At 42.6% G+C, this 21,430-nt stretch overlaps 2 protein-coding genes across 3 annotated transcripts in view; both read left to right on the top strand.

The window, feature by feature from the left end:
* The first annotated feature begins 659 nt into the window (after positions 1 to 659).
* srlb (sarcalumenin b) lies at positions 660 to 14,567 on the top strand. Of its 2 annotated transcripts, XM_085271238.1 has the most exons (7): positions 660 to 809; positions 8,823 to 8,918; positions 9,147 to 9,242; positions 9,989 to 10,024; positions 11,005 to 11,121; positions 11,370 to 11,603; positions 11,699 to 14,567. In XM_085271238.1, exons 1-7 carry the CDS (start codon positions 752 to 754, stop codon positions 12,508 to 12,510), a joined length of 1,449 nt encoding a protein of 482 aa, XP_085127364.1. In that variant the 5' UTR covers positions 660 to 751; the 3' UTR covers positions 12,511 to 14,567. The 2 variants fall into 2 exon arrangements, with proteins under 2 accessions (XP_085127364.1, XP_085127365.1); XM_085271239.1 differs by lacking the exon at positions 9,989 to 10,024.
* Positions 14,568 to 16,858: 2,291 nt separating this feature from the next.
* adcy9b (adenylate cyclase 9b) overlaps positions 16,859 to 21,430 on the top strand; it is a 40,319-nt gene continuing 35,747 nt past the window's right edge. Inside the window, exon 1 of the mRNA XM_085271237.1 lies at positions 16,859 to 20,402. Within this exon, the coding sequence (XP_085127363.1) occupies positions 18,590 to 20,402 (1,813 nt within the window). The 5' untranslated portion in view covers positions 16,859 to 18,589. The remainder of the gene's footprint in view (positions 20,403 to 21,430) is intronic.

Here is a 21,430-nt window from a genome sequence, read left to right as displayed (position 1 = left end):
AGACAGTCTCTTTAGACACAGCTGTACTATTCATTCAAATTGCAGCAAATACTCCAGCTCTTGGCTGACACAGCTTTGTTATTTGGTTTAGACAAGCAAACTGCAGTTCCTTAATTAGTGAACTTCCTGGGAGAGGTGCTAGTCTCGTAATTATGGTGTTTTGGTCGGATCATAGCAGAGCAGCACCTATATTTTTTCCCTGTTTGCAGCTTTTGTGCTGAGCAATGCTAACTAACTAACAGATAAGAGATTCCTGTTGCTCTATTAATCAAGTACTCACCAAGAAAAGGAATGCATAGGTCCCAGTTTGAGCTACTTCAATGCATTTGGCATTTATCCACTATGAGAATAATAAAAAAAAAGAAGAATTATATTACTTAATATCTGTGAAAATCTTATTCACATAAAAAATGTGGCTATTTCAAGTCTCTGGCATTAATTATGTGATATATATTGTTAGTGAGGAGTTGAGTGAATTTGCTATGGAGGATAGAGCCAACTCTTGTGCACTTATGACGAGGCCTGAGCTGCAGCCTCCCGCTAAAAAGAAGAAGAACGAGTCAGCTGCTTGCACATGTAGAGTCCCTGTGGCACGATAGACTCCTGTAACACCTCGAGCACACACAGATCTCAGCCCCTCCACCAGCTGGCCATCTCTGTATCCCACCTCTTCTCTCTCTCTGTGCACTTTAACCTTCCTGCCTTGGTATATATAGTCTGTGTGACTATCAGAGTTCTCCTGGCAGCCATCATGAAGGGTGCAGTCTCGATCTGTTTCCTCTCTCTGCTGCTTTTGCAGGCCACAGCAGGTAAGATTCAGAAGCAATTTGGTAAAACTTGCTGTTTTAGGTGAGCTGGTGCACCGTGGGCGTGAGAAATGTTTGTGTACAAGTACCGCTGATGATTGAAATGGTGATATGGCATAAGTTTAGAAGCAGGGTTAATGAATGGTTAATAAATAGCACCATATTTGACTGCTTTGTCAGCTTGATACTTCAATGGTTCCTCAAAGATTCAGAGGATGGCCAGAAATGGCCTGTCATATTATTGAAAACAGGCTGTCCTGTAGGTTTTTGTGTCTATTGTAGGGTCAGTTTGGCCACAAATGGCACTGGCTTTTAGAGGCAGAGTACAGCACCACCCAAGGATAAGGATAGACAGACAGAAATGTTACCCCAGCCTTTCTTTACCACCAGGCTAAGCTATTTAAATCTGTCCCAGTTTATAGTTAAAAAGCTGGCACGTGTTACAGAGTTGTGGATTTACCTGTCTCTTTCTAATGCTCTTCATTATTAAATCAAATGTTTCATGGCATACTGGAACAGCCGTCACTTTTCATGTATGAACAAATCGCGTTTGGGCGAGTTTCTGAAGTTCGGGATTATTCAAAGCCGTTCGGCCTCCACTGTGGACTGACAGCATGTCAGCTGTCCTAATGCACGGCACCAGCTGATGGAAAGTCTTAGTCTAACCAAGGAGACGGGAACGGCCACGTGGGAGCCTGAATGGACGCTGAGCTTTTTCTGCACGCGCTAATTCGGTCTGTTTGCTTCATTCTTCGGTTTCACCTGCTACAGTCTGAAGAATGACAACCATAACACCAAAACAACATACATCCTAACTATATCAAAGGGCACCCATGGAGCTGAATGTCACAGCGAGCTGATCACCCATAACTGCGCCCAGATTACCCATTCTAAAAATGCGGACTGGTCTCTGGGGCTGGACTAGCGCGGGTATTGTTACCCTTGTCTGTCACCCCTGTCCGTCCTTGGGGTGGCGTTCAGCTCCACAGCCGGGACCCAGGCCTCCATATTCCAAGCTGCTGTCAGGTGTCTAAGATTGGATGGGCTCCTGAAACCCAACCCCAAATCCCCCCCCCCCCCCCTCCCTACAGCTCCTCCCTCCCTCCTCTAGACCCTCTACCCTCCCCATCCCTCCTGAATCATCACCCCTCCCAGTTCCATGCTTCCCTTTAGACACACTGCACAGCTGCTGCACTGTCACAATCACAATTTATTCCCAGCAGTTGGCCTTTTAGGGACATGCATTCTCCAGGCTGGAGGGGCCGGGCCGTGGCTTGCAGCTCAAGCTTTCGAAGAGCCCTTTTTTGCAGGCTTGTGCAGATGTCTTACGGTGGCCCCCTGTCTGTGAATATTTTCCACAGGCATACTGTGTATTGATTTTTGCTGCAGAGCTAAAAAGGACTTTATGTTGAAATACCCCCAGGGTATGGCAACACTGAGTCATGAACTCTTTTTGTCTCGGTGTGTAATTATGGTGTTTTTATTTGGTTCAGTCAACTCTCAGGAATTCCACTGAACTCTACAGGATGGACACGAAGGTGTAACCGCCCTCGAAAGCAATGTGGTGTTAATATGCTATCATTTTATCACAGGCTGCCTAGCATACAGATTTATTAATCCACCAGAAAATCTTATATCCTTTTAAAAAAAATACACCTGAAGGCTGCATCAGGGCTGACATATTAACACAGAAACTGATCATGTCAAATCTTATGGAAAAAGCCTAAAGCGGCTGATTGCATGGCCAGCATTGATCGCCTTAGCTGATTGATTGGAGTATCCACATTTTGATATAAAGCAAGAACACCAAATGATGCAAGTCATCTTTTAAGCTTAGATATCACTCGGCTGATGTGCAGCAATGTGAACATCTTATAAACCAACAGTAATTTTTTTCTCACCTGACATTAACATGCAGTCATTAAAAAGCTAAAACTTTTCACGAGCTATGTTTTTGGCGGCGTAAACAAGCTGCTGGAAGTTGCAGGTTTCTTGTGTGGATGTGACACTGCTCAGTGTTGGCATGTACTGAGAAACATAGGCTCTGTAGGCAGAGAATGTTTTGTGTGAATGGCTACGATTGACCATTCAAGGACTACAATTGTGTTTGTTACATTATAGCAAACTTTTGGGTAAACTGTGAAGAGGCTTAAAATTTCACTTTACTATCTAAAGTACCTTGAGATTGGTAAAATTGTAGTGAATTAAAACAGCCGCTGGTGCAAATGTAGAAAGATTACTTGTCTAACAGGCAGCGCTCAGAACTTGAGAGTCAGCAAAAAGGACAAAAGTGCTATGTGTAGAATATTTCTGCCCACATTAAATAAGCACTAACAGTTCTTCAGCCGTTTTGGTCCTTCAGACTATTTCTTCACACTGCTGTGTTTATAGTTGGTGGCAATACTATCCATCCTCACTCAGTAAAAATATCTTTGGCCTCCTCACTTTGCAGAGGGGAGACACTGAAAGTTAAAGGAGCACGGTCTCCATGTGATTCTCCTCTAATGGCACGCAGGACATCCCTAGGCTGGACGTAGTGCAAGGGAGACGCCAGTCATACTCGGTGACTTTATTACACACGCTTCCTTAAGACGAGCCGCGCAGCCCCAAGGGCACCTGACGTCCTTTCCTGGCTCTAAAACAGGCGAGCAGGGACTGAGGCATCAGATCAACACTCCAGCGTAAAGCGCCTTTGCCCTCGAACCTTTCTTTGAGCCTGTCCCTACCCTTGATGCAACCCCCCCGGTACTGTTTGGTGGCTTGTTCATTATTGTATGACATAGTAAAACTAATGAAAAAAAAAGAAAAGCAATAACAGTGATAATTGCTAAGTGATAAACACTCAATTCCATTACTTGTTATATTTTCAGAAATTTAATTAGCGCATACAAGCAAAGCCACGCATTTGTAGCACATTTAAATTTACATGCATCATGCTTTTCACTTGGCTAGCCTGTGTACTACACAGTCAGTTTGTAGGGTGAGGATATCTCTAAAGTCTCCAAACTGACTAACAGTCAAAACCTTAAAATAGGCAGCAGTCATTTTGTCACCCCTCCTCTGTCCATCTTCTGACCCATTGTAGGGCTATTTTTGACTGTGTGGGAGTACGAGCTGCAAGCAGTGCCACCTGTTGCCATCTGTGGTATCTTCTCACCACACCCTGCACAGCTGTGCTCTCGCACCTCTGACCCTCACCGAAGGAGGAAACCGGCATCCTTATAGGCTGGCAGCAGGCTTATTTTCACATTCATCTGCTTTGGTTTAAGTATGTTTCCTGCCTTTCTGAAATGGGCACTAGTGAGAAAGTAGTTTTGCTTAATTGCATTCATGAATTTTAAATGAGAGCGGAGGCACTTTACAAGCCATTGGTCATGTAAACATTTTTTCTTTCTCTTTAAATTTGACTCGAATCATTGCTTCTCGGTGGATCTTTCTGGTGGAAACATTCTGCCTTCAGATTAGGGCTGCTTGTGCAGGATAAATCCTTTAACTGGGGTTTCCAGGGCTGCTACCCTCATCATGTTCACTTTAATTCAATTTACTTCGACTGTGCTGTAAGCATAATATGATCCCGGGGGTTCCACAGTTATACAGATGGTCATTATATACAGGCACATATCAGCACGCACACAATCTCAACAAAGTGATTCTTTGCCCTCAATAAACATGAAGCTATAATTTTGAGTGAAATACGGACTGATGTATTAAAGGTTTATTTATTCAGATAATCAGTCATGAAGGAAAATATGCTTGATATACATTGAAAGCATAGCAGTTACATTTTATCTGTTCAGATTCCATTAAATTGAATATTTTACACTGTACTTATGGAAGAAAATTACATGGAACATTTACATGTAATCAAATTACTTAAAATCAGCATTTTGGGCATAAATATTTATTGAGTGTTTGGAAAAGACCACAACATATATCAGGATAATCAGAGCATAGATTAAAGATGGATTAAATTTATCTTCTTTAGTCAAAAGAAATTAACCTTGTGGGTTAATGTAATTAAATAGGAAAGCGAAGCATATTTCAGGCTGGTTTCCAATGGCTGGTAGGTCATAAGAGATCTGCCTATAATTGCCGCAGTGGACGGCTTAGATGTTCAGCGGGATGTACCGACGCCACCAGAATGTTTCTCCAAACTGTGGTGCGGTTGTGTGGCAACGAGCTCAGCGAGGACAGGGTTCAGCTCCCCTGCCACCTTCAGGGTTAATTTTGAGCACTGATGCAAGGCCCACTGTCCACGGGCAACATTACCTCTCTGATCTTTGCGGAGCTCTGTCCTAATTAGGGATCGACTGGATTGGAAGGTGTTAACAAGTTCACAGCCGCTAAGGCCCTCTCGAGGAGCTAGCGTTAAAAGACGTGACTTCTCTGAGTGATGAGTCAAGTTACAGAGGCTTTAGCAATCCCTGTAGTACTGCAGTGATGGCGTGTGGAAGAGATGGGATCTGGTCATCGACAGCCACTTTAGTCCTCAAGTGGAATCACCCTCTCTGCCCTCTGGTGGGTTTCATCAGAGGGCACATCCCCTCTATTTTGCAATATGATCACATTCTATTCAAAACTTGTAACCTGCTCAGATAACCGGAGCAATGTGGCTCAGATTCAAATGCAACCAAGCGGTCATGGATCACAAACAGATGACATCACTTAGTGGTGTTCTAAAGGTCACATGAACAAAAGCAGCTTTGCGCAGGCTGTAGTTGTTGTCAGAGCTAAATCCGATTTATTATAAAGTCGCTGTGGAAAAAAAGTTGCAGAAGGTTTGATGTAATTTGTCTTTAACATGTTTAACATGTGTTCGAATAAACACTTCTTCCCTAAATGCTTGCATTTTTCCAAACTGCCAAACCCAATGAAACAGTGCTCCTTTCGCCTCTATGTGTTTAGTGCATATGTGCACTATATATTATTAAACTTGGCAGAATCAAAAATGAAGAAGTGTATTATATACATGCAAAACACAGTGGTTACGCCGAGCAATATTTTCTTTACTTTCCTGAAATGCAAATAAATAAAATAACCAAACTAAACTAAGATAAAAGTAATGAGCATATAAAAGTAAATAAAATAAAACAGTACTCTCTGTACAAAAGGGTAAAGTGTTGTCACAACATAGGAAGTCACATGAGTTCACATTACTGCATCTCTGCTTTCATTATGTTAATCCACTAGAATAAAGACAGGGCACACTTGCCATTAGGAGTTCACACGCAAGAAATGAATGTAATTTTTTATTGTATGGGCTGATTAAGGAAGGCTTTCTGCCTGATACTATGTAGCCACATACAATATATGGGTTAGCAGTGTTGCTCGTACCCTCCTTTTATTCTGGCTACTAACCTTTTGGTTTCTCTTGTTCTTGCGTCGTTCCGGCAGAAACATTACACAGGCTTATTTTTAGCAGGTTGACTCGGTGAGAATCAGCACTGTGTCACTGCCTCCACGCAGCAAAGGAGAAACCTTTCGGGTTTCAGTTAAAGCCCCAGAGATTTGTAATTTCGGGGGTCTTTTGTGGTCGTTTATTGTTTTTGTATGTGCACATACTGAAATGCTCCAATTGGATTTCTGTGATCAGAAAATGCGGGCTGCATTTTTCATGAATGAGAAACATTTATATTGAACTCAGTTCATTTCAGTGAAAGAGTCGATTTACAAGCCTCGAGGCTCATAAATATAAACATAAGTTTGCTTGAGGCTTGTAAACAAACAGGCCTTCGGATGATTTTACTTGTCATTTGATGCAGCGTTGGATTCATCCAAAGCGACGTGCCATTCTGACGCTTGGCCAGAAACACTAGAAGTCATTCACCACATGGCCGGTGGCTTTACTCGAGGCTGTGGCGCAGGATGCTGCAGCAGCACTGCCCTCTGAGGGGGTGATGTTTATCAGATGTTTAAAAGAACATCTGATATGTGACTTTGCTCTGCAGTTTTGGTTTTGACATTTTAAAAAGGAGGCATTTTTAAATATTATTTCTGAAAGAAAGCTTTCTGTTTGAGAGAACATTGCTGATGAATATGGTCTATGGTGACACCAGAGAGTTGGAGGAACTATAGTTGAGTTTTTCAAAGAATATTTAAGTCACCTTCTGATTTTTACTCACTCCACCCACAACTTACAGCCAATCAACTTTCTCAAAAAGTGTGTCAGTATCTGTGAGAAACGCCACTTATTTCACAATAACAGACGGACTGAGAGGATCTTACATTATTCAACACTGTACATGAAATGATGTGTCTGCAGTTCTAGTCTGGAAGTTTTTTTACCTTCCCATTTGAGCACCTCTGCTCTACCCCCAGTCACTTTTTCAGGAGCATTACATAAATGCCAGGATACGATTATTTCTTCACAGACACCAGCTGAGATCAGAGGGTTGTGCCGCCAGCGACTGAACCAACTTTTCATTCTTTTTCTGATCCTCTGTGCAAGTGGTGTTAGTTTTATATAACTGCAATAAAATTGTGTATTTTTACTGAGAAAGTCAGGTAAAGTGCAGGCGATTATATGAGCTTATATTCATTTTTCTCTGTGCTGCTTAAAACATTTTGAACTTATCAGCGCCAGTAAACTGAATTTGCTGGCAGAAGGTATGCATGTAATTGGTTTAAGAACAAGATCAATATTCTGTGCTTTCCACAGTCTTATTTACAACTAAATGACTGCAGTTAATAATTCAACAGATGCTCCTATATCAGAGTCAATCTTCCACACTCTTAAATACCTTTAAAATTCTTTAACAGTTCTGTTAAGGGGGTGTCTGGTAGCTTGGATGCTCAGACCCATAAGCTCCCAGGGCATGGAAGTGTGAACCAGGAAGACTTCCCAATTGCTGCTATATATATCTTGTGGCAGGTTGGCGTGTGGGAGGCGTTGTGGAAGGGGTCTGTACTGAGGCCTGGGCACACAAGGACAGGCCTCACAGCCTGATGAGCCTGTGATTGGTGGATAAATATAGATGAGAAAAGACAGAGGATTGCACACCATTGTCTCATGTATATTATTGTTGGGAACACTCAGTCCGGCTTTGAGTTCTCCTCCTCGTCTGTTACGAAACCGGGGAAGTCCCTCTCTCTGTCAGTCTGCCTTATCTTTGCTGTTGTTATATAGCCCGCGCTGATGCCAAACACATGTCTTTGTTTATTTTCAGCATTTGCTTTCTAAATTAAGACCTGATTGTACTAAGAGCTGTGATCTAAGTAATCCGACATGTTCAAAAGTGGACATGACTGGTGAGCAAATATTTTCTCTTGGTCATTCTTTCTCTCTTACACACACGCTCATACACGGACATGAAACAAGCTTATAGCTCAGTTAAAATGTGTATATTGACATGCAGGACCTACATCTGAATGTAAATGCTAACTTAGCAACTATATTCCATTTAAAGGGGGGTTGGTTAGAATGTCAATACCTTAGATTGGCTACTATTTAGTTCACTTAACCAACAGTTGGTGTGTCAGTTGAGAGCTTCTACTACATCAAAAAATATTTGCCCTCAATGAATAGTCATGCAAAAAAATGTAATCTAAAAAGGGAATATTTAGATACTAATAACTACAAATCGAAAGTGTTTAGTTGGTGGATTGTGCGGGGGGAGTTTAGGTGCTTTAATTTCCTAACTTGACTTGTTAAAATCTGAAAATACAGCAAAAATCATTGAATTGCTGATTTTATTTTTTTTTGTTTTCTTCCATATAATGCCTTTATACAAGGCTCACATTAAAACATTTTATTTATTTGCATCCACTACAAAATCAGTCAAGTCTTTCTTTTCACTGATCTTTGGCCAGACAGACCGTCATGTAATAGCAAAGCTTTAATAAACATGGCATGGCACCTGTCAACAAACCCAGTGTCTGCTTCTTTATTAAACTGCCGTTGAACAAATCAGACCTCCCATGTTTATTTTCTTAAAATATCAAGCTGGCCATTTAAGGCATACGCTGAGGTCTTGAAACAAACTGAATTTGCTGTTGATGTTTGTGATGTTTCTGCAGAAGAAGAAGAAGATGTTACCTCCGTCCTTAGAGACAGATCTCACATCGATGAGACGCTGCGGCTTGCAATGGAGGAAAAAGCAGGAGACTATGCAGGTGAGGATTGAAGGTGAAAGAGGCATGTTACAAATCTGACTGCTTTAATTTTCTTAATTTTTTTCCACCTGATTTCCCTTTAACACTTTTGGGGGAGCAAACTAAATATGACAAGTCAATAGGATTTTTATGCTATTTAAAACAAACAGTGTATCCAAAGAAAACACTGTTTACCTTATTTACCTTACTAACATCCTTTTGATCATCTCTGGTCTCCTTTTTCTTCAGCGGCTCTGGAGAGGTTGCGGAAGATCTACCATACGTCCATCAAGCCGATGGAGCAGGCCTACAAGTACAACGAACTGAGGCAGCACGAGATCTCAGGTATCACCGAGCTCACCGGCTGCAGCTTCACTTTGCTTCACTTTCTCCTGTTGGTGTGGAGTTTTCTGTTTGAGTTGCTTTAGTAACTGATTTGTTGACTTGTTTGCAAAAACACAGCATCTTTACACCTCCAACTGATGCATTAACAGCAATATGTTCTCCTTTGGAAATTACCTGTAGCCTCTCTTTATATCAGGTTTAAGGGTGGGATTATAAAAGTAAGAAGGGTAGTGTCTTTTTTTACCCCTTCTGTTAAACATTGCACTGTTCCCTGTTTCTTTACAGTGGACTCAACACTCCAAGCTGTACACTGAACTGCCCAGAAAACCCCACTTTCCTACAATGAAATAAAGTTATCGCCCTCTTGTGGCTTTTCAGGCCTGCATGCAAAAAAAAAAAAAAAAATCAACTTCTATTTTCAATGCATATGTGCGTTTTAAAGATGGGAGTAAATCCCCCCCCCCCCCCCCCCCCCCATATCACCTGACTACACGGGCATGTCCTCCATCTGTTTACAGACATGTTTGACACTTCGCAGGTCAAATATGGGATTAGACTCCAGCCTGGATCTCCCACCTGTTTATGTACATTTTTACTTTATCCCTCCATGTTGCTTGTAGAAACATCACTCCCTCACTGAGCTTTCCTCCACCTCCTGTTTCCCTTCACTTCTCTATACTCCACCCTCTCCTGTCTTCCACTCATCCCCATCCCCTCCACTCCCTCTTCCACCCCTCATCTAACAGCCTACCCGGGAAGAACCCTGGGGGACTCAGCCACAGGTGGGTGTGGCCAGAGCTTACCTGTGCATGGCAGTGCCTGCAGTGCTCGGCCCTTTCTTTTCAACCCCTTATTTGTCTTCATACATTTGCCCTGAGTGGGTTGCAAAATTTCAAGCACGTTTCACTTTGGACGACACTCGATATGACTGAGGTGTAGTCAAAAGTGATCCATGGGTGAAAGCTTCATTTTACGGAGAGTGAATAAAAAGAGAAGTAAAAACACTCTTAACATACTTTAAGTGTGATAATGTTTAAATTGCACATTATTTAAACTTTTTTTAAAATGACTTACCATTACTTTGTAAAAACAATATATATATATTTATATAAATGGGGTTGCATGTGCAGCTTTGGTTTTAACAAAGGATACAGAGGTTTGAGGAGGGGACACTGATGGGAGAGGGTGGTCAGTGTTCAGCTAGGAGTGAACTGGTTTACTTTTTCACTTTATTTTTTAATATTATTATTTTTTATCATTTTAAATTCCAGTAGCACCAGGAGTGATGCTTAATGTCTGCTTTTTTGTTTATTCTTTCTCCTTTCCCTTTTTTAATGCTATTTTTCCATCAGTCAGTTGCATTGTAGTACATTGCACCCAGCCACCCAAACACCATGTCCACTCACAACAGCTACGAGACACACAGCTTGTGCTAGACCCGTCGAGTCTCTTTGTCAGAGTATAAAACTTTATCGTGTGTCATGAGATTATGGCTGCTGCATTTTAATGAATTTCCTTTATGCTATTAAACACCCTAACAGCTTTACAACATGTTTCTGTCCTTCCTTCTTAAGTCTTGTAAAATGTGCCCTGTGCTCTGGATTGGCAGTGCTGTTCAGATGTGCTCTTCAGTGAAAAAAATAAATAAACAGATATGCAGGGAGACCTTTCGGATAGATGGTTGATTAGATGACTGGCTAGATGATGATTTCACCACACTGCTGATAATTTAATCAGTGTTGTTTCTTCTTGCCCTAAACAGATGGAGAGATTACCTCCAAGCCCATGGTGCTATTCCTGGGACCGTGGAGTGTAGGAAAGTCCTCCATGATCAATTACCTCCTGGGCTTGCATGACCACCCCTATCAGCTCTACACAGGTACCATAAAGATGTCATTTTTTATTTTGTAAATTAGCAGTAAATAACGTTAAGTTCTGAAATCCAGCGCTGATGGGGGGAAAAAAGGCAAGGTGAAAAGTGCAGTTGTTGCTAAATCTACATCAGATGGGGAGTTGACTGGAGAACTGGGTGCTTTACATCTTACTGAGGTTCAGTGTGTTTTCCCATCTGCTTCTCCTCCACAATGCTAATCTCTTCCTCTCTTCCTCTGTGATGTCCTTCTGCAGGAGCTGAGCCTACTACCTCTGAATTTACAGTTATTATGCACGGGGAAAAGATCCGCTCTGTTGAGGGTATCGTTATGGCGGCTGACAGCTCGCGCTCCTTCTCTCCCCTGGAGAAGTTTGGTCAAAACTTTCTTGAAAAGCTGATTGGTATTGAGATGCCCCACAAGCTTTTGGAGCGTGTGACGTTCGTAGATACACCGGGAATTATTGAGAACCGGAAACAGCAGGAAAGAGGTAAACTCAAGAAGCTCGCTCTCAGGTTTTGATTTTCAGATACCACAAATCAACTGCGTATAGCTCTTTATGACCTGTGCTTTTCTCCCATTTAGGCTATCCTTTCAATGATGTCTGTCAGTGGTTCATTGACCGTGCTGACCTGATCTTTGTCGTGTTTGACCCCACCAAGCTGGATGTTGGTCTGGAGCTAGAGATGCTCTTCAGGCAGTTGAAGGGTCGTGAGTCACAGATTCGCATCATCCTGAACAAGGCTGACAACCTGGCCACCCAGGACTTAATGAGAGTTTACGGAGCGCTCTTCTGGAGCTTAGCTCCCCTCATCAATGTCACTGAGCCTCCCCGTGTCTATGTCAGTTCCTTCTGGCCATATGACTATGCACCTGACACCAGCCGGGAGCTCTTCAAGCGAGAGGAGATCTCTCTTCTGGAGGATCTCAATCAGGTGATCGAAAACCGCATGGAGAATAAGATTGCCTTCATCCGCCAGCACGGTATCCGTGTACGCATCCACGGCTTGCTGGTAGACCGCTACGTCCAGACCTTTAAAGAGAAGATGAGCTTCTTCAGTGATCCCGAGTTAGTCTTCCAGGAAATTGTAGATGACCCAGACAAGTTTTACATTTTCAAATCCATCCTAGCCAAGACCAACGTCAGCAAATTTGACCTGCCCAACCGCGACGCTTACCGTGACTTCTTTGGCATCAACCCTATCACCAACTTCAAGCCTCTGTCAGCTCAGTGCTCCTACATCGGAGGCTGTCTGCTTGATAAGATTGAGAAGGCAATCACCACTGAGTTGCCTGCCCTTCTGAGCAGCATTAACTCTGGCAAGCAGCCTGGCCTGTCCTCCTGCGAGGCCACCGGCTGTGGTGAGAAGCCAAAGAATCGTTACCGAAAGAACTGAGGAACACAAAATACTCTAAAGGTAGAAAGGAGAAGGTGAAGGTGAAGAGAAAGGGTCTGGTCGATGCCAACCCTGCTTTTTGTCAGAACGCTTGTATCACTAATGGAGACAGAGGCGAGAAGATGCTTTTTTCTTTCCTTTTTTTTTTCTCAGGAGTTTAAGGGGAGGTGCATTTAATGTCCGTAGGATTGAAAGAGATAGCGGGAGGGGTCATCGATAAAGGCAGCTTAAGGATACAAGTGCTGAAGAAATGAGAACATGCCTCTCTCCCTTGCACAACCACTCTGGACTGTCTGGGACTTTGGGATTGGGAAATCAATGATGTGAATAAAAGAGGAAATGGGAAAGATTAAATGAGAAGGAATAAAAAGTTTAAATCCTGAACAAAAAAAGTCAAATACCAGCTCCCTTGTATGTGAATAAAGGAAAAAAGTGGAAACAGAAATGTGTGTTGGACAACTTGTGAGAATTGCATTGCAGCAGGTTAATTCCACACGCTTCAGGAAGCTGTTTTTGAAGTAGCCCCTTGTGTGGGTGCCACACAGAGCTAGACATCCAAACCTTTGCTTTTGAATTAGATTAACACTGCATGTTCGACATCACAAAAGGTGCATGCATTTTCTCTCTGACACAAGCAATAGTCCCTTGTGTTACTGACACCTGCAACACATGTGGCTGTTTTTTTGTTTTGGTTATTTTTCCTCGTAATTTTGTATGCTCGCCAGTCTTGGTTGTTGACAACCTCTGAGAATAGCAGGGGTCAGGGATCAAAGGTCAGAGTCTTCAGTGCAGAGTGGGTGTGTTTACTCTGCTTGTAACTGTTGTTACTCTTTCTTTGTTTTTTTTTGTTTTTTTTGTTTGAGTCTATAAATTTGCTTTCAGCAGAATTTAAATGCTGTGTTAGCGTTTATTTTCCCCTCAGTGATAAGCTTCTCAGCCCTTTCTTTTAAGTGATCATAAAAAAATAACATATGAATGAGGCTCTAATATATATATATATATATTAGAGAGAGAGATATTTACACACACACACGCACACACCTCTGCTGCAAAATTTTGAAAAGTGCTGCCAAAGTGTGGTCGATCTTTGCAGATTTCCCAGCTTGCAAAAAAAATAAAATAAAAAAAATGTGAGATGGAGGTAAAGGAGGACTCATGAGTTGACCCCTGACCTCTATGGAGAGAAGGAAAGCAGAAGGTAGCTTTTACCGCAAGTTCCTGTGTACTGTGCCTCAATAGATGTCCTAAACACACTTGGACAGTCTGGGCATTGAACAATGGATATTTTGCTTGTTGGCTTCAGCTTTGTGGAGTCTCTGCACACCTTAGCATGTTATTTCTTTTTCTTTGGCTTTATAAGTTGTAAAAGACAAAAGATCAAATGTGTTAGGGTTAGCAGCTTCTGACAGAGCCAGGCTCGTTGCTTCCAGTGTGGGTGCTGAGCTGATTCAGTATATTTTTCCAAATTTTTTACAAGAGTGCTTCATACACAAAGCCCTAAATCGTAAAGAACAGGTAGGTGGTTCTAAGCTAACCCAACAAAAAACTAAAGTTGACTCATGGCCAAGCGCACTTCCTGTTTCCTCCACGTGTCCTGCCTCACTAACACCCCTGCTGCTTTTCCCAACTAAACTCTGAAGCATGATTCAAAAGAATATAGCAAACATAACCTCCAAATAAGCTTAACTTTGATTAACTTTTTAGTTTGAGTGTAAGTGCTGCACAGGGTGTTTAGTATGTTTACACTGCAGATTCAGAACATGGCCACTAGAGAGAGCTGTGTAAAAAGAGGAAAGAAAATGCAGACCACTGGCAAAAGTTTATAGTGGGATTGATCGCTCAGGCTTCGTAACATTAGGTGCTTGCATTTTATTTATTTTTTTGTGTACTTGAGTGTAATTTATCTTCATTTACCTGTGAATTAGTTATTGAATGGATGTGCATCCCATTAAAGTAGTTGTTGATTCACTTTTTTTTCCTTTTTAAAAAAAAAATTTAAGTTAATCTTGGCCTAATTTTTGCAAGCTTGACCATCAAGAATAAAGATTTCTGATGGACCAAGCAGTGAAACTTTGTGGTTATTCAAATAAAATGATCAATCTTTGGACTCAAACAAGAAAATTTGCTGAGATTACATCTTGGACTTGCACATTTCCTGTTTCTCCATCTTGTCTCCATACATTTGTCTGTATAACGTCTCGCTCTGTTCCTTTTGTCTCTCTTACACCAACATCTGAACAGGTCTGATCTCCCACTTTTTGAAAGCATGCTTTTTGTGTTCCACAGCTGCAATGCACCAACAGTTTGTCGTGACTGTGGGAGTGAGGGGGGGCATGTATGTGAGTGTGTCTGTGGATGTGTGTGTGTGATGTAAATTGCCTCAAGTTTTGACACATGCACCAAAATCCCCCTTTATACAGTCATATGAACCCACGTGAGCTTCTCTGTGAGTGAACTCCAACTCTTCTGCGAGCGTTGAAATATTCGCAGAAGATTAAAACTGATACAGTGGTTTATGAATAAATCAAGAGAATTCCAGCTCACCACTTTAAAATCACAGTAAATGTTCTTATTCTCCCAATTAAAGACAGAGTTTTGTTTGTTCCCATGCACGAAGGTGGAATGCAAGAAGGTAGCGCGGTTCCCTCTGGGGGTGCTTTCAAAATACAGCGAAGCTCCTTGCTGACTACAGAGGCCAGCTGCTTAATATTTCTGTCAGGCTGCTGAATAAATAAATAATAGAACATTAAACCTGCAGGTTCTTCATTCAGTTTGGCTGCACACTCTGTAGCCTTCATTTCTCATAGTCTGCCTTAAATGAAGTATTCAGAATTAGATATCAGTGCTCCTATTCTGCTGTTTATTTGAAGATACTCTGTATATATCCAGGTGTCTTCTAATTAAGACTTCTTCTACTCTCATATTAGACTAAATGTAGTGTCCTTAAATGATAAAGTGTTTATTCTATTATTTTTAATGGTATAGAGCAGCAGAAAAGAGAGGAGGGTAGGGGGCTTTGTTCACGAACTGAACATATGGAGTTTCACTGAGTGCCATTAAAAACATACATCCCCACCCCTTCCCTAAAATGCGTGCTCGCTACATTTCACTCTATTGCTTTTTATCAAGTGCGTACACGTTCCTGCACTGTAGCCCTCCCCTCACTCAACCCCTCTTTTCGTCTACTCTGCTCGCAGCGTCAAGTCGATGGTGACCATCAAAACGGAAGAAGAGAGAGGGATTTTCAAAATAGAAGATCGTTAAAAGTAGATTCTTTTAGCGTGTGTAGAGTGAAGCTCCAAATTGGTTGACAAGAGCCTCTAAGGAAACAGTCTCTTATGTATGGAAGCTCGTTTCCGCCAAAAATAAATAATAAATAAATACTAATAATAGGAACAAGAAGAAGAAATAGATACATTAAAACAAGTTTAACATGCTGCTACTGCTACTACTGCACATTCACCCAATGTGTGTGTGTGTGTGTGTGTATATATATATATATATATATATATATATATTATATATATATATATATATATATATATATATATATATATATATATATATATATATATATATATATATATATTGTTTTTCCTCTACCCCCCCCCCAATTTTTTTGCACATGTCGAGGAGCGTGTCAGGCTACATTTCACTGTGTGTTATACTTGTATAACTATGCATGTGACAAATAAAGAACCTTGAACCTTGAACATAATACATAAATTTGAAAGATGCCACTTATAGGTAGAAATTTGCGTTTTGCAGTATTATCTTAAGTTTTCAACTTACTAGATCAAACTTATGAGAAAATAACTTAAGAATTTGTTTTATAAACTCTAAATTCTACAATAATAACCTGAGATTTTTACTTATGGATAGCATTTACTTTTCTTTTCTTTCTTTCTTTCTTTCTTTCTTTCTTTCTTTCTTTCTTTCTTTTTTTTGTTGAAGCTAAAAAAAATTTTTTTAATTTTATTTAAACACACAAAATAAATCAAACAAACAACAACAACAACAAAATCCCGAAAGAAAATAAAGGGTCTGAATGATTATGGGCTTTCTTTTGTAGTTTCATGCTAACAGAGTATTTTAAGGTGACCCTATAAAAAGGTTGTTGTAGAAAGTATGTGTTATATTGACCATGTAATACATGCTAATACATGGATTATTATGACTCTGTGCCTTTTTTTAAACAACTATAAAAGGCACATTTGGGTTTTTATTTTGAAAGGAGAGAGGGGACGTGATATGGTATTTATTCTGGCGTCACTTTCTTTCTTTCTCCCTCTTACACACACACACACACACACACACACACACATACAAACACACACTTCTCTCGGCTGGACGGCTGGAAGCGCACAGAGACAGAAGATGGTGGCGGCTGCTGCTGCCACCGTGTTGCCCGCTGCGCCTGGATTGCGCGCACAGCGTTTTTGCGCACGTGTAGACGCCGGTGCGGCACACAAATTGTGATCAGATAACCCGGTAATAGGACAATTCTATCTCTCACTGTGGACGGCACAAGGGATGGAAAGGCAGGACGGTGCAGCAGCAGCCCTAATCTAGCCTATCATTTGAATCTTGAATCACCTGGAGGTATGACGATATTCTTTGTATCCTGCCCAATTAATCAAAGTGGCCGTATGAAGGCAGCGCTGTGCTTTAGCCTGTGGGACTGTGCTACTGGGGGGAGTGGGGAGGAGGTGGAGACCTTTTAATTAGCCCTACTTTCTCCGGGGCTTTCGTCGTCTGGCGATTACAGGGGGGACCAAGCTGTCGTGGGCAAACTTTACTTCATATACCAGGAAGGACTGGACTTCACGCTGCCTGCTCCAGGGGTCTGTTTGTCTTCGCAGATTTCCGTCTGAGACACCACACAGCCGGGAATGGTCAGGATATTAAGACAATCTGGATATTTTCCTTCTTGGGGCGCACTGACGATGAATTGGCCACAGTTTGGATGTGAATACCAAAGCAGCGCTAACAAAACACTGATTTAAGACTGGCTGGGCTATAGCCTTGAGAGGCGCGCGAATCTGTGGAGTGGTCATTGCCGTCTGAGCTCTTGCAGTAACGCCGAATAGTTCATTCGCATCGCATCTCGCTCCTGCAGAACTCCGTGCACAAAATATCTGCCGAGTTCGGAGACGCAGTGACTGTGGAGACTCTGGAGTGGAAAGCCAGGCGAGGACGGGGCGCCGTCCATGAGTGTGTTGGCGATTAGGCCCTGCGGCAAGGAGCGTGGGGGTATAAAAATAAAAACTCAAGTGGCATGATCCCTGTATCCGGTGTTAACCTACGCCTTAATTTTAACCGCTGACCTTTTGGATCGACACAGCAAACGACAAAAGCTCGAACCACTGCGTCCGACTGGCCCTGGATGAAGTTTTGCTCAGTCATGTAAACTTCACATGGTTTAGTTCACTTGACATCGACGTGTATGGAAGTACAAGCGTGGGTAACTGAGTGGATAAGCGGAATTGGACACGCACCAGCAATGAAAGCGGGCTGAGCAAACACAGAGTACAAAACAACTTGACAGAATTTAATCTGGGTTTTTTAGACACATTTTGAGAGCACCTTAAAATAATTTATCCTCTCAGTCCTATTTGTGTGTGTATGTGTGTATTTTTCAGCATTTCCCTGTACTCACAGTATTGTGTAATTCTGTCCGTTTGGCCAAATAGTTTCCAATGAATGAAGCAAAGAGCTGGCTGCCTCGGCAGAGGAGGCACTGGGTGAACCTTGCAGTTTCAAGTGCGTCGAGTCAAAACATCGGGAATGTAGAGGAATGCAGGGATTGACGTCAAGAATGGCAGAAATGAACTACTCAGAAACTTTGGATGGTCTGCTGGTGTTTCTGCAGCCAGAGCACAGAGTGTGATTTTTCTCTCAAACTTTTTCCCCAACCCTTCCTTTTTTAAAAAAAAAAATTCTAAAGATTGAACAATCATACTGTGTGGCTGCAACTTTTTGCCTTACTTCATTTGTGTTTCCCGAGAAATAACTGTGCCTTCTGCCTAGTTTTTGGGTTTTTTGTAATTTTTTTCTTTTTGATAGATTAGAAGAAAACATGGCATCCCCCCAGCATCAGCAACTGTTGCCTCACAACACAGAAGTGAGCTGTGACTCAAGTGGAGATGGAGGCGTATCGGTGAGAATTGGCAGTAGTGTCAAACACAAGCATGGAGGCGGGCCGCTGGGTTCAATCGGGGGAGGCTTCATTGGTGGAGCCAAGCACTGCAAGTACAGCATTTCCTCTAGCTGTAGCTCTGGGGAGTCCGGATTGAGGAGGCCGGTGGTCAAGAGTTTTCGTTCTCACAAAAAGATGCCACAGCTTTTTGAGAGATCTGCCGGCCATTTCTGGGACCCAAAGTTTGACTCTTCTATCCTGGAGGAGGCCTGTAGAGAACGGTGTTTCCCTCAGACCCAGAGACGCTTCCGTTTTGTGCTTTTTTACCTCCTAGCAGCTGCTTTACTCTGGGGAGTTTACTTTGCTGCCAACCCTTCCCGCTGTGATAGGGTTGCTTTTCTCGTCCCCACTGCTTCCTTCCTCCTTTTCTGCTTCCTCCTCTTCCTCTTAACGTTTACCAAACTGTACTCTCGCTGCTACAACCAAGCATCTCTGCTCCTCATCCTTGTAACCTTCATACTGACCCTGGCCCCCCAGATTCAGACATCTGGCTTCAAGGACCCTGAGTCTCCAGCACCTACACTTGATGTGGAAGAATTCAGTGGAATAGGGCCCACATACAACATGTCATATGAAAAATTTGTGGGAGATAGCAACTGGTGTCCCTGTCTTTCTCCTGTAGGCACCTTCTCCCTTTGCATTGAGGTTCTTCTGTTGCTATATAGCGTCCTCCACGTTCGTCTCTATGCCTCTGTCCTCCTTGGGTTTCTCTACTCCATCTTTTTTGAGAGTTTGGGATGGCTGCAACTGACTCAGGTAGGCGAGAAGTGGAGCTTAGCCGCCCCATCAGATTGGGATACTCTAAGGTGGTTGGGCCCAGCAAAAGCCTTGCTTCATCTCTGCGCTCACGCCATCGGTATGCACCTGTTCATCATGTCTGAGGTGCGGTCGCGGAGCACCTTCCTTAAGGTCGGACAAGCTATCATGCACGGCAAAGACCTGGAAGTGGAGAAAGCCTTGAAGGAACGAATGATCCACTCTGTTATGCCCAGAATCGTGGCTGATGAGCTCATGAAGCAGGGCGATGACGACATAGGTGATCATTCTGTTAAACGTTACTCCACCAGCGGGGCTGCTGCTGCCATCTCCAGCCCTAAAAACAATAAACGCAAGAAAACCTCCATCCCCCGAGGCCAGATCATCTTCAGGCCCTTCAACATGAAACGGATGGAGCCTGTCAGCATCCTTTTTGCAGATATTGTGGGCTTCACCAAAATGTCTGCCAACAAATCTGCTCATGCCCTCGTTGGACTTCTTAATGACTTGTTCGGACGATTTGATAGACTTTGTGAGCTCACCGGCTGTGAAAAGATCAGCACTCTAGGAGACTGTTACTACTGTGTGGCCGGGTGTCCCGAGCCCCGACCAGATCACGCCTATTGCTGTGTGGAGATGGGCCTGGGCATGATTCAGGCTATTGAACAGTTCTGCCAGGAGAAGCGGGAGATGGTGAACATGAGGGTGGGAGTCCACACTGGCACCGTACTGTGCGGCATCCTGGGCATGAAGCGCTTCAAGTTCGACGTTTGGTCAAACGATGTCAACCTGGCCAACCTGATGGAGCAACTAGGCGTTGCTGGGAAGGTGCACCTATCACACGCCACTGCCAAATTCCTGGATGAACGCTACCAGCATGAGGACGGACAGGTCATGGAGAGAATAGGACAGAGTGTGGTGGCTGACCAGCTCAAAGGTAAGTGAGAAGAAATGATAAAGTAGAGTGAAAAACATTTGTTGCTTTTCGATCTGCTTTATTGTAGATTGGCTGTCGGTTCATCGGCATTAAAGTCGATGTGTTCTAATACTTTTACCCTACCCACAGAGGAAATGTGTGCTCACGCCAGCATATTACTATTTCACCCTCCAGGTGAATCAAAGCACTTGTGAGGAAGCATTTGCATTGGTCAAGGTCAGAACGGAGTTTAAGCATCATGTATTATACCTGATGGGCTGGCAGGGCTTTGAGTGTGTTATCAGTGCCCTCTGTGGCACTGGTACTATGTGACTCTATCACAGACAGACGCCATCTTCTTTCCCGTCCTTCCCTGCTCTTTGTTCTCTTCTTCAATTACATTGCCTTCCAGACGTCCTCAGTGTGTTGCGTTCCCGTTACCTTGCCCTGAACCTCTGGGATTGCTTTACAACTTAATGCAACTGTCACCTTTTCTAAAAGAGATTTGCCTGCAGCTATATCCTCAGCCCTCTATCTTGTCTTTTATGCTGCTCGACTGGAGGCTTTTTTTATATGATGCATTTATGCAAAACGTCTCAGTGTGACTAAATGTTGGCTTAACTGCTCTTCTCGTCATTTAAGGCTTTCTGATCCATTATCAGCCATTGTAAGTGAAGTGAAAGTGTCTGACTAAGGTATTGCAGATGGTGTTCATCTGCCCTTTTGAATTAGCATTTTGGGTTTATTTTTGCTTCACTGTGCTGCCTTGAAGGCTGCATGTCAGATTTTGTCCAGTGCATTTTAGGCAGGAATTAGTGTGAGCACAAATTAGCAATTCAAATGTAGACATTAATAATTTGGGCGCATAAATTATCAGTGTATTTATATACACATCATTTCCCCCCAGAGATCAGTGCTGGGATCAGTCAAGGAAAAGGAGCGACTGAAAGTGCCCTTTGTTTACCAGGCGGCAGGGCCGATTTATAGGCCTGCATTTTCCTCTCATCTTTTAGATTAATGAGCGACTACCACTCTTGCTCTTATGCTTC

This window comes from Mchenga conophoros, linkage group LG4 (assembly GCF_057382185.1).
Source record: "Mchenga conophoros isolate Kocher_MC1m ecotype Shallow Benthic linkage group LG4, M_conophoros_male_GT1.1, whole genome shotgun sequence".
In the NCBI taxonomy this organism is placed as follows: Eukaryota; Metazoa; Chordata; class Actinopteri; order Cichliformes; family Cichlidae; genus Mchenga; species Mchenga conophoros.
This window is presented reverse-complemented; position numbering and strand designations above follow the sequence as displayed.

Excerpts from the sequence above, each read along its gene's own strand:
- srlb (XM_085271238.1), top strand. The coding sequence starts at position 752 with ATGAAGGGTGCAGTCTCGATCTGTTTCCTCTCTCTGCTGCTTTTGCAG. Across the intron at positions 810-8,822 it reads GCTTTTGCAGGCCACAGCAG|AAGAAGAAGAAGATGTTACC; the intron begins GTAAGATTCAGA and ends ATGTTTCTGCAG. Across the intron at positions 9,243-9,988 it reads GAGGCAGCACGAGATCTCAG|CCTACCCGGGAAGAACCCTG; the intron begins GTATCACCGAGC and ends CTCATCTAACAG.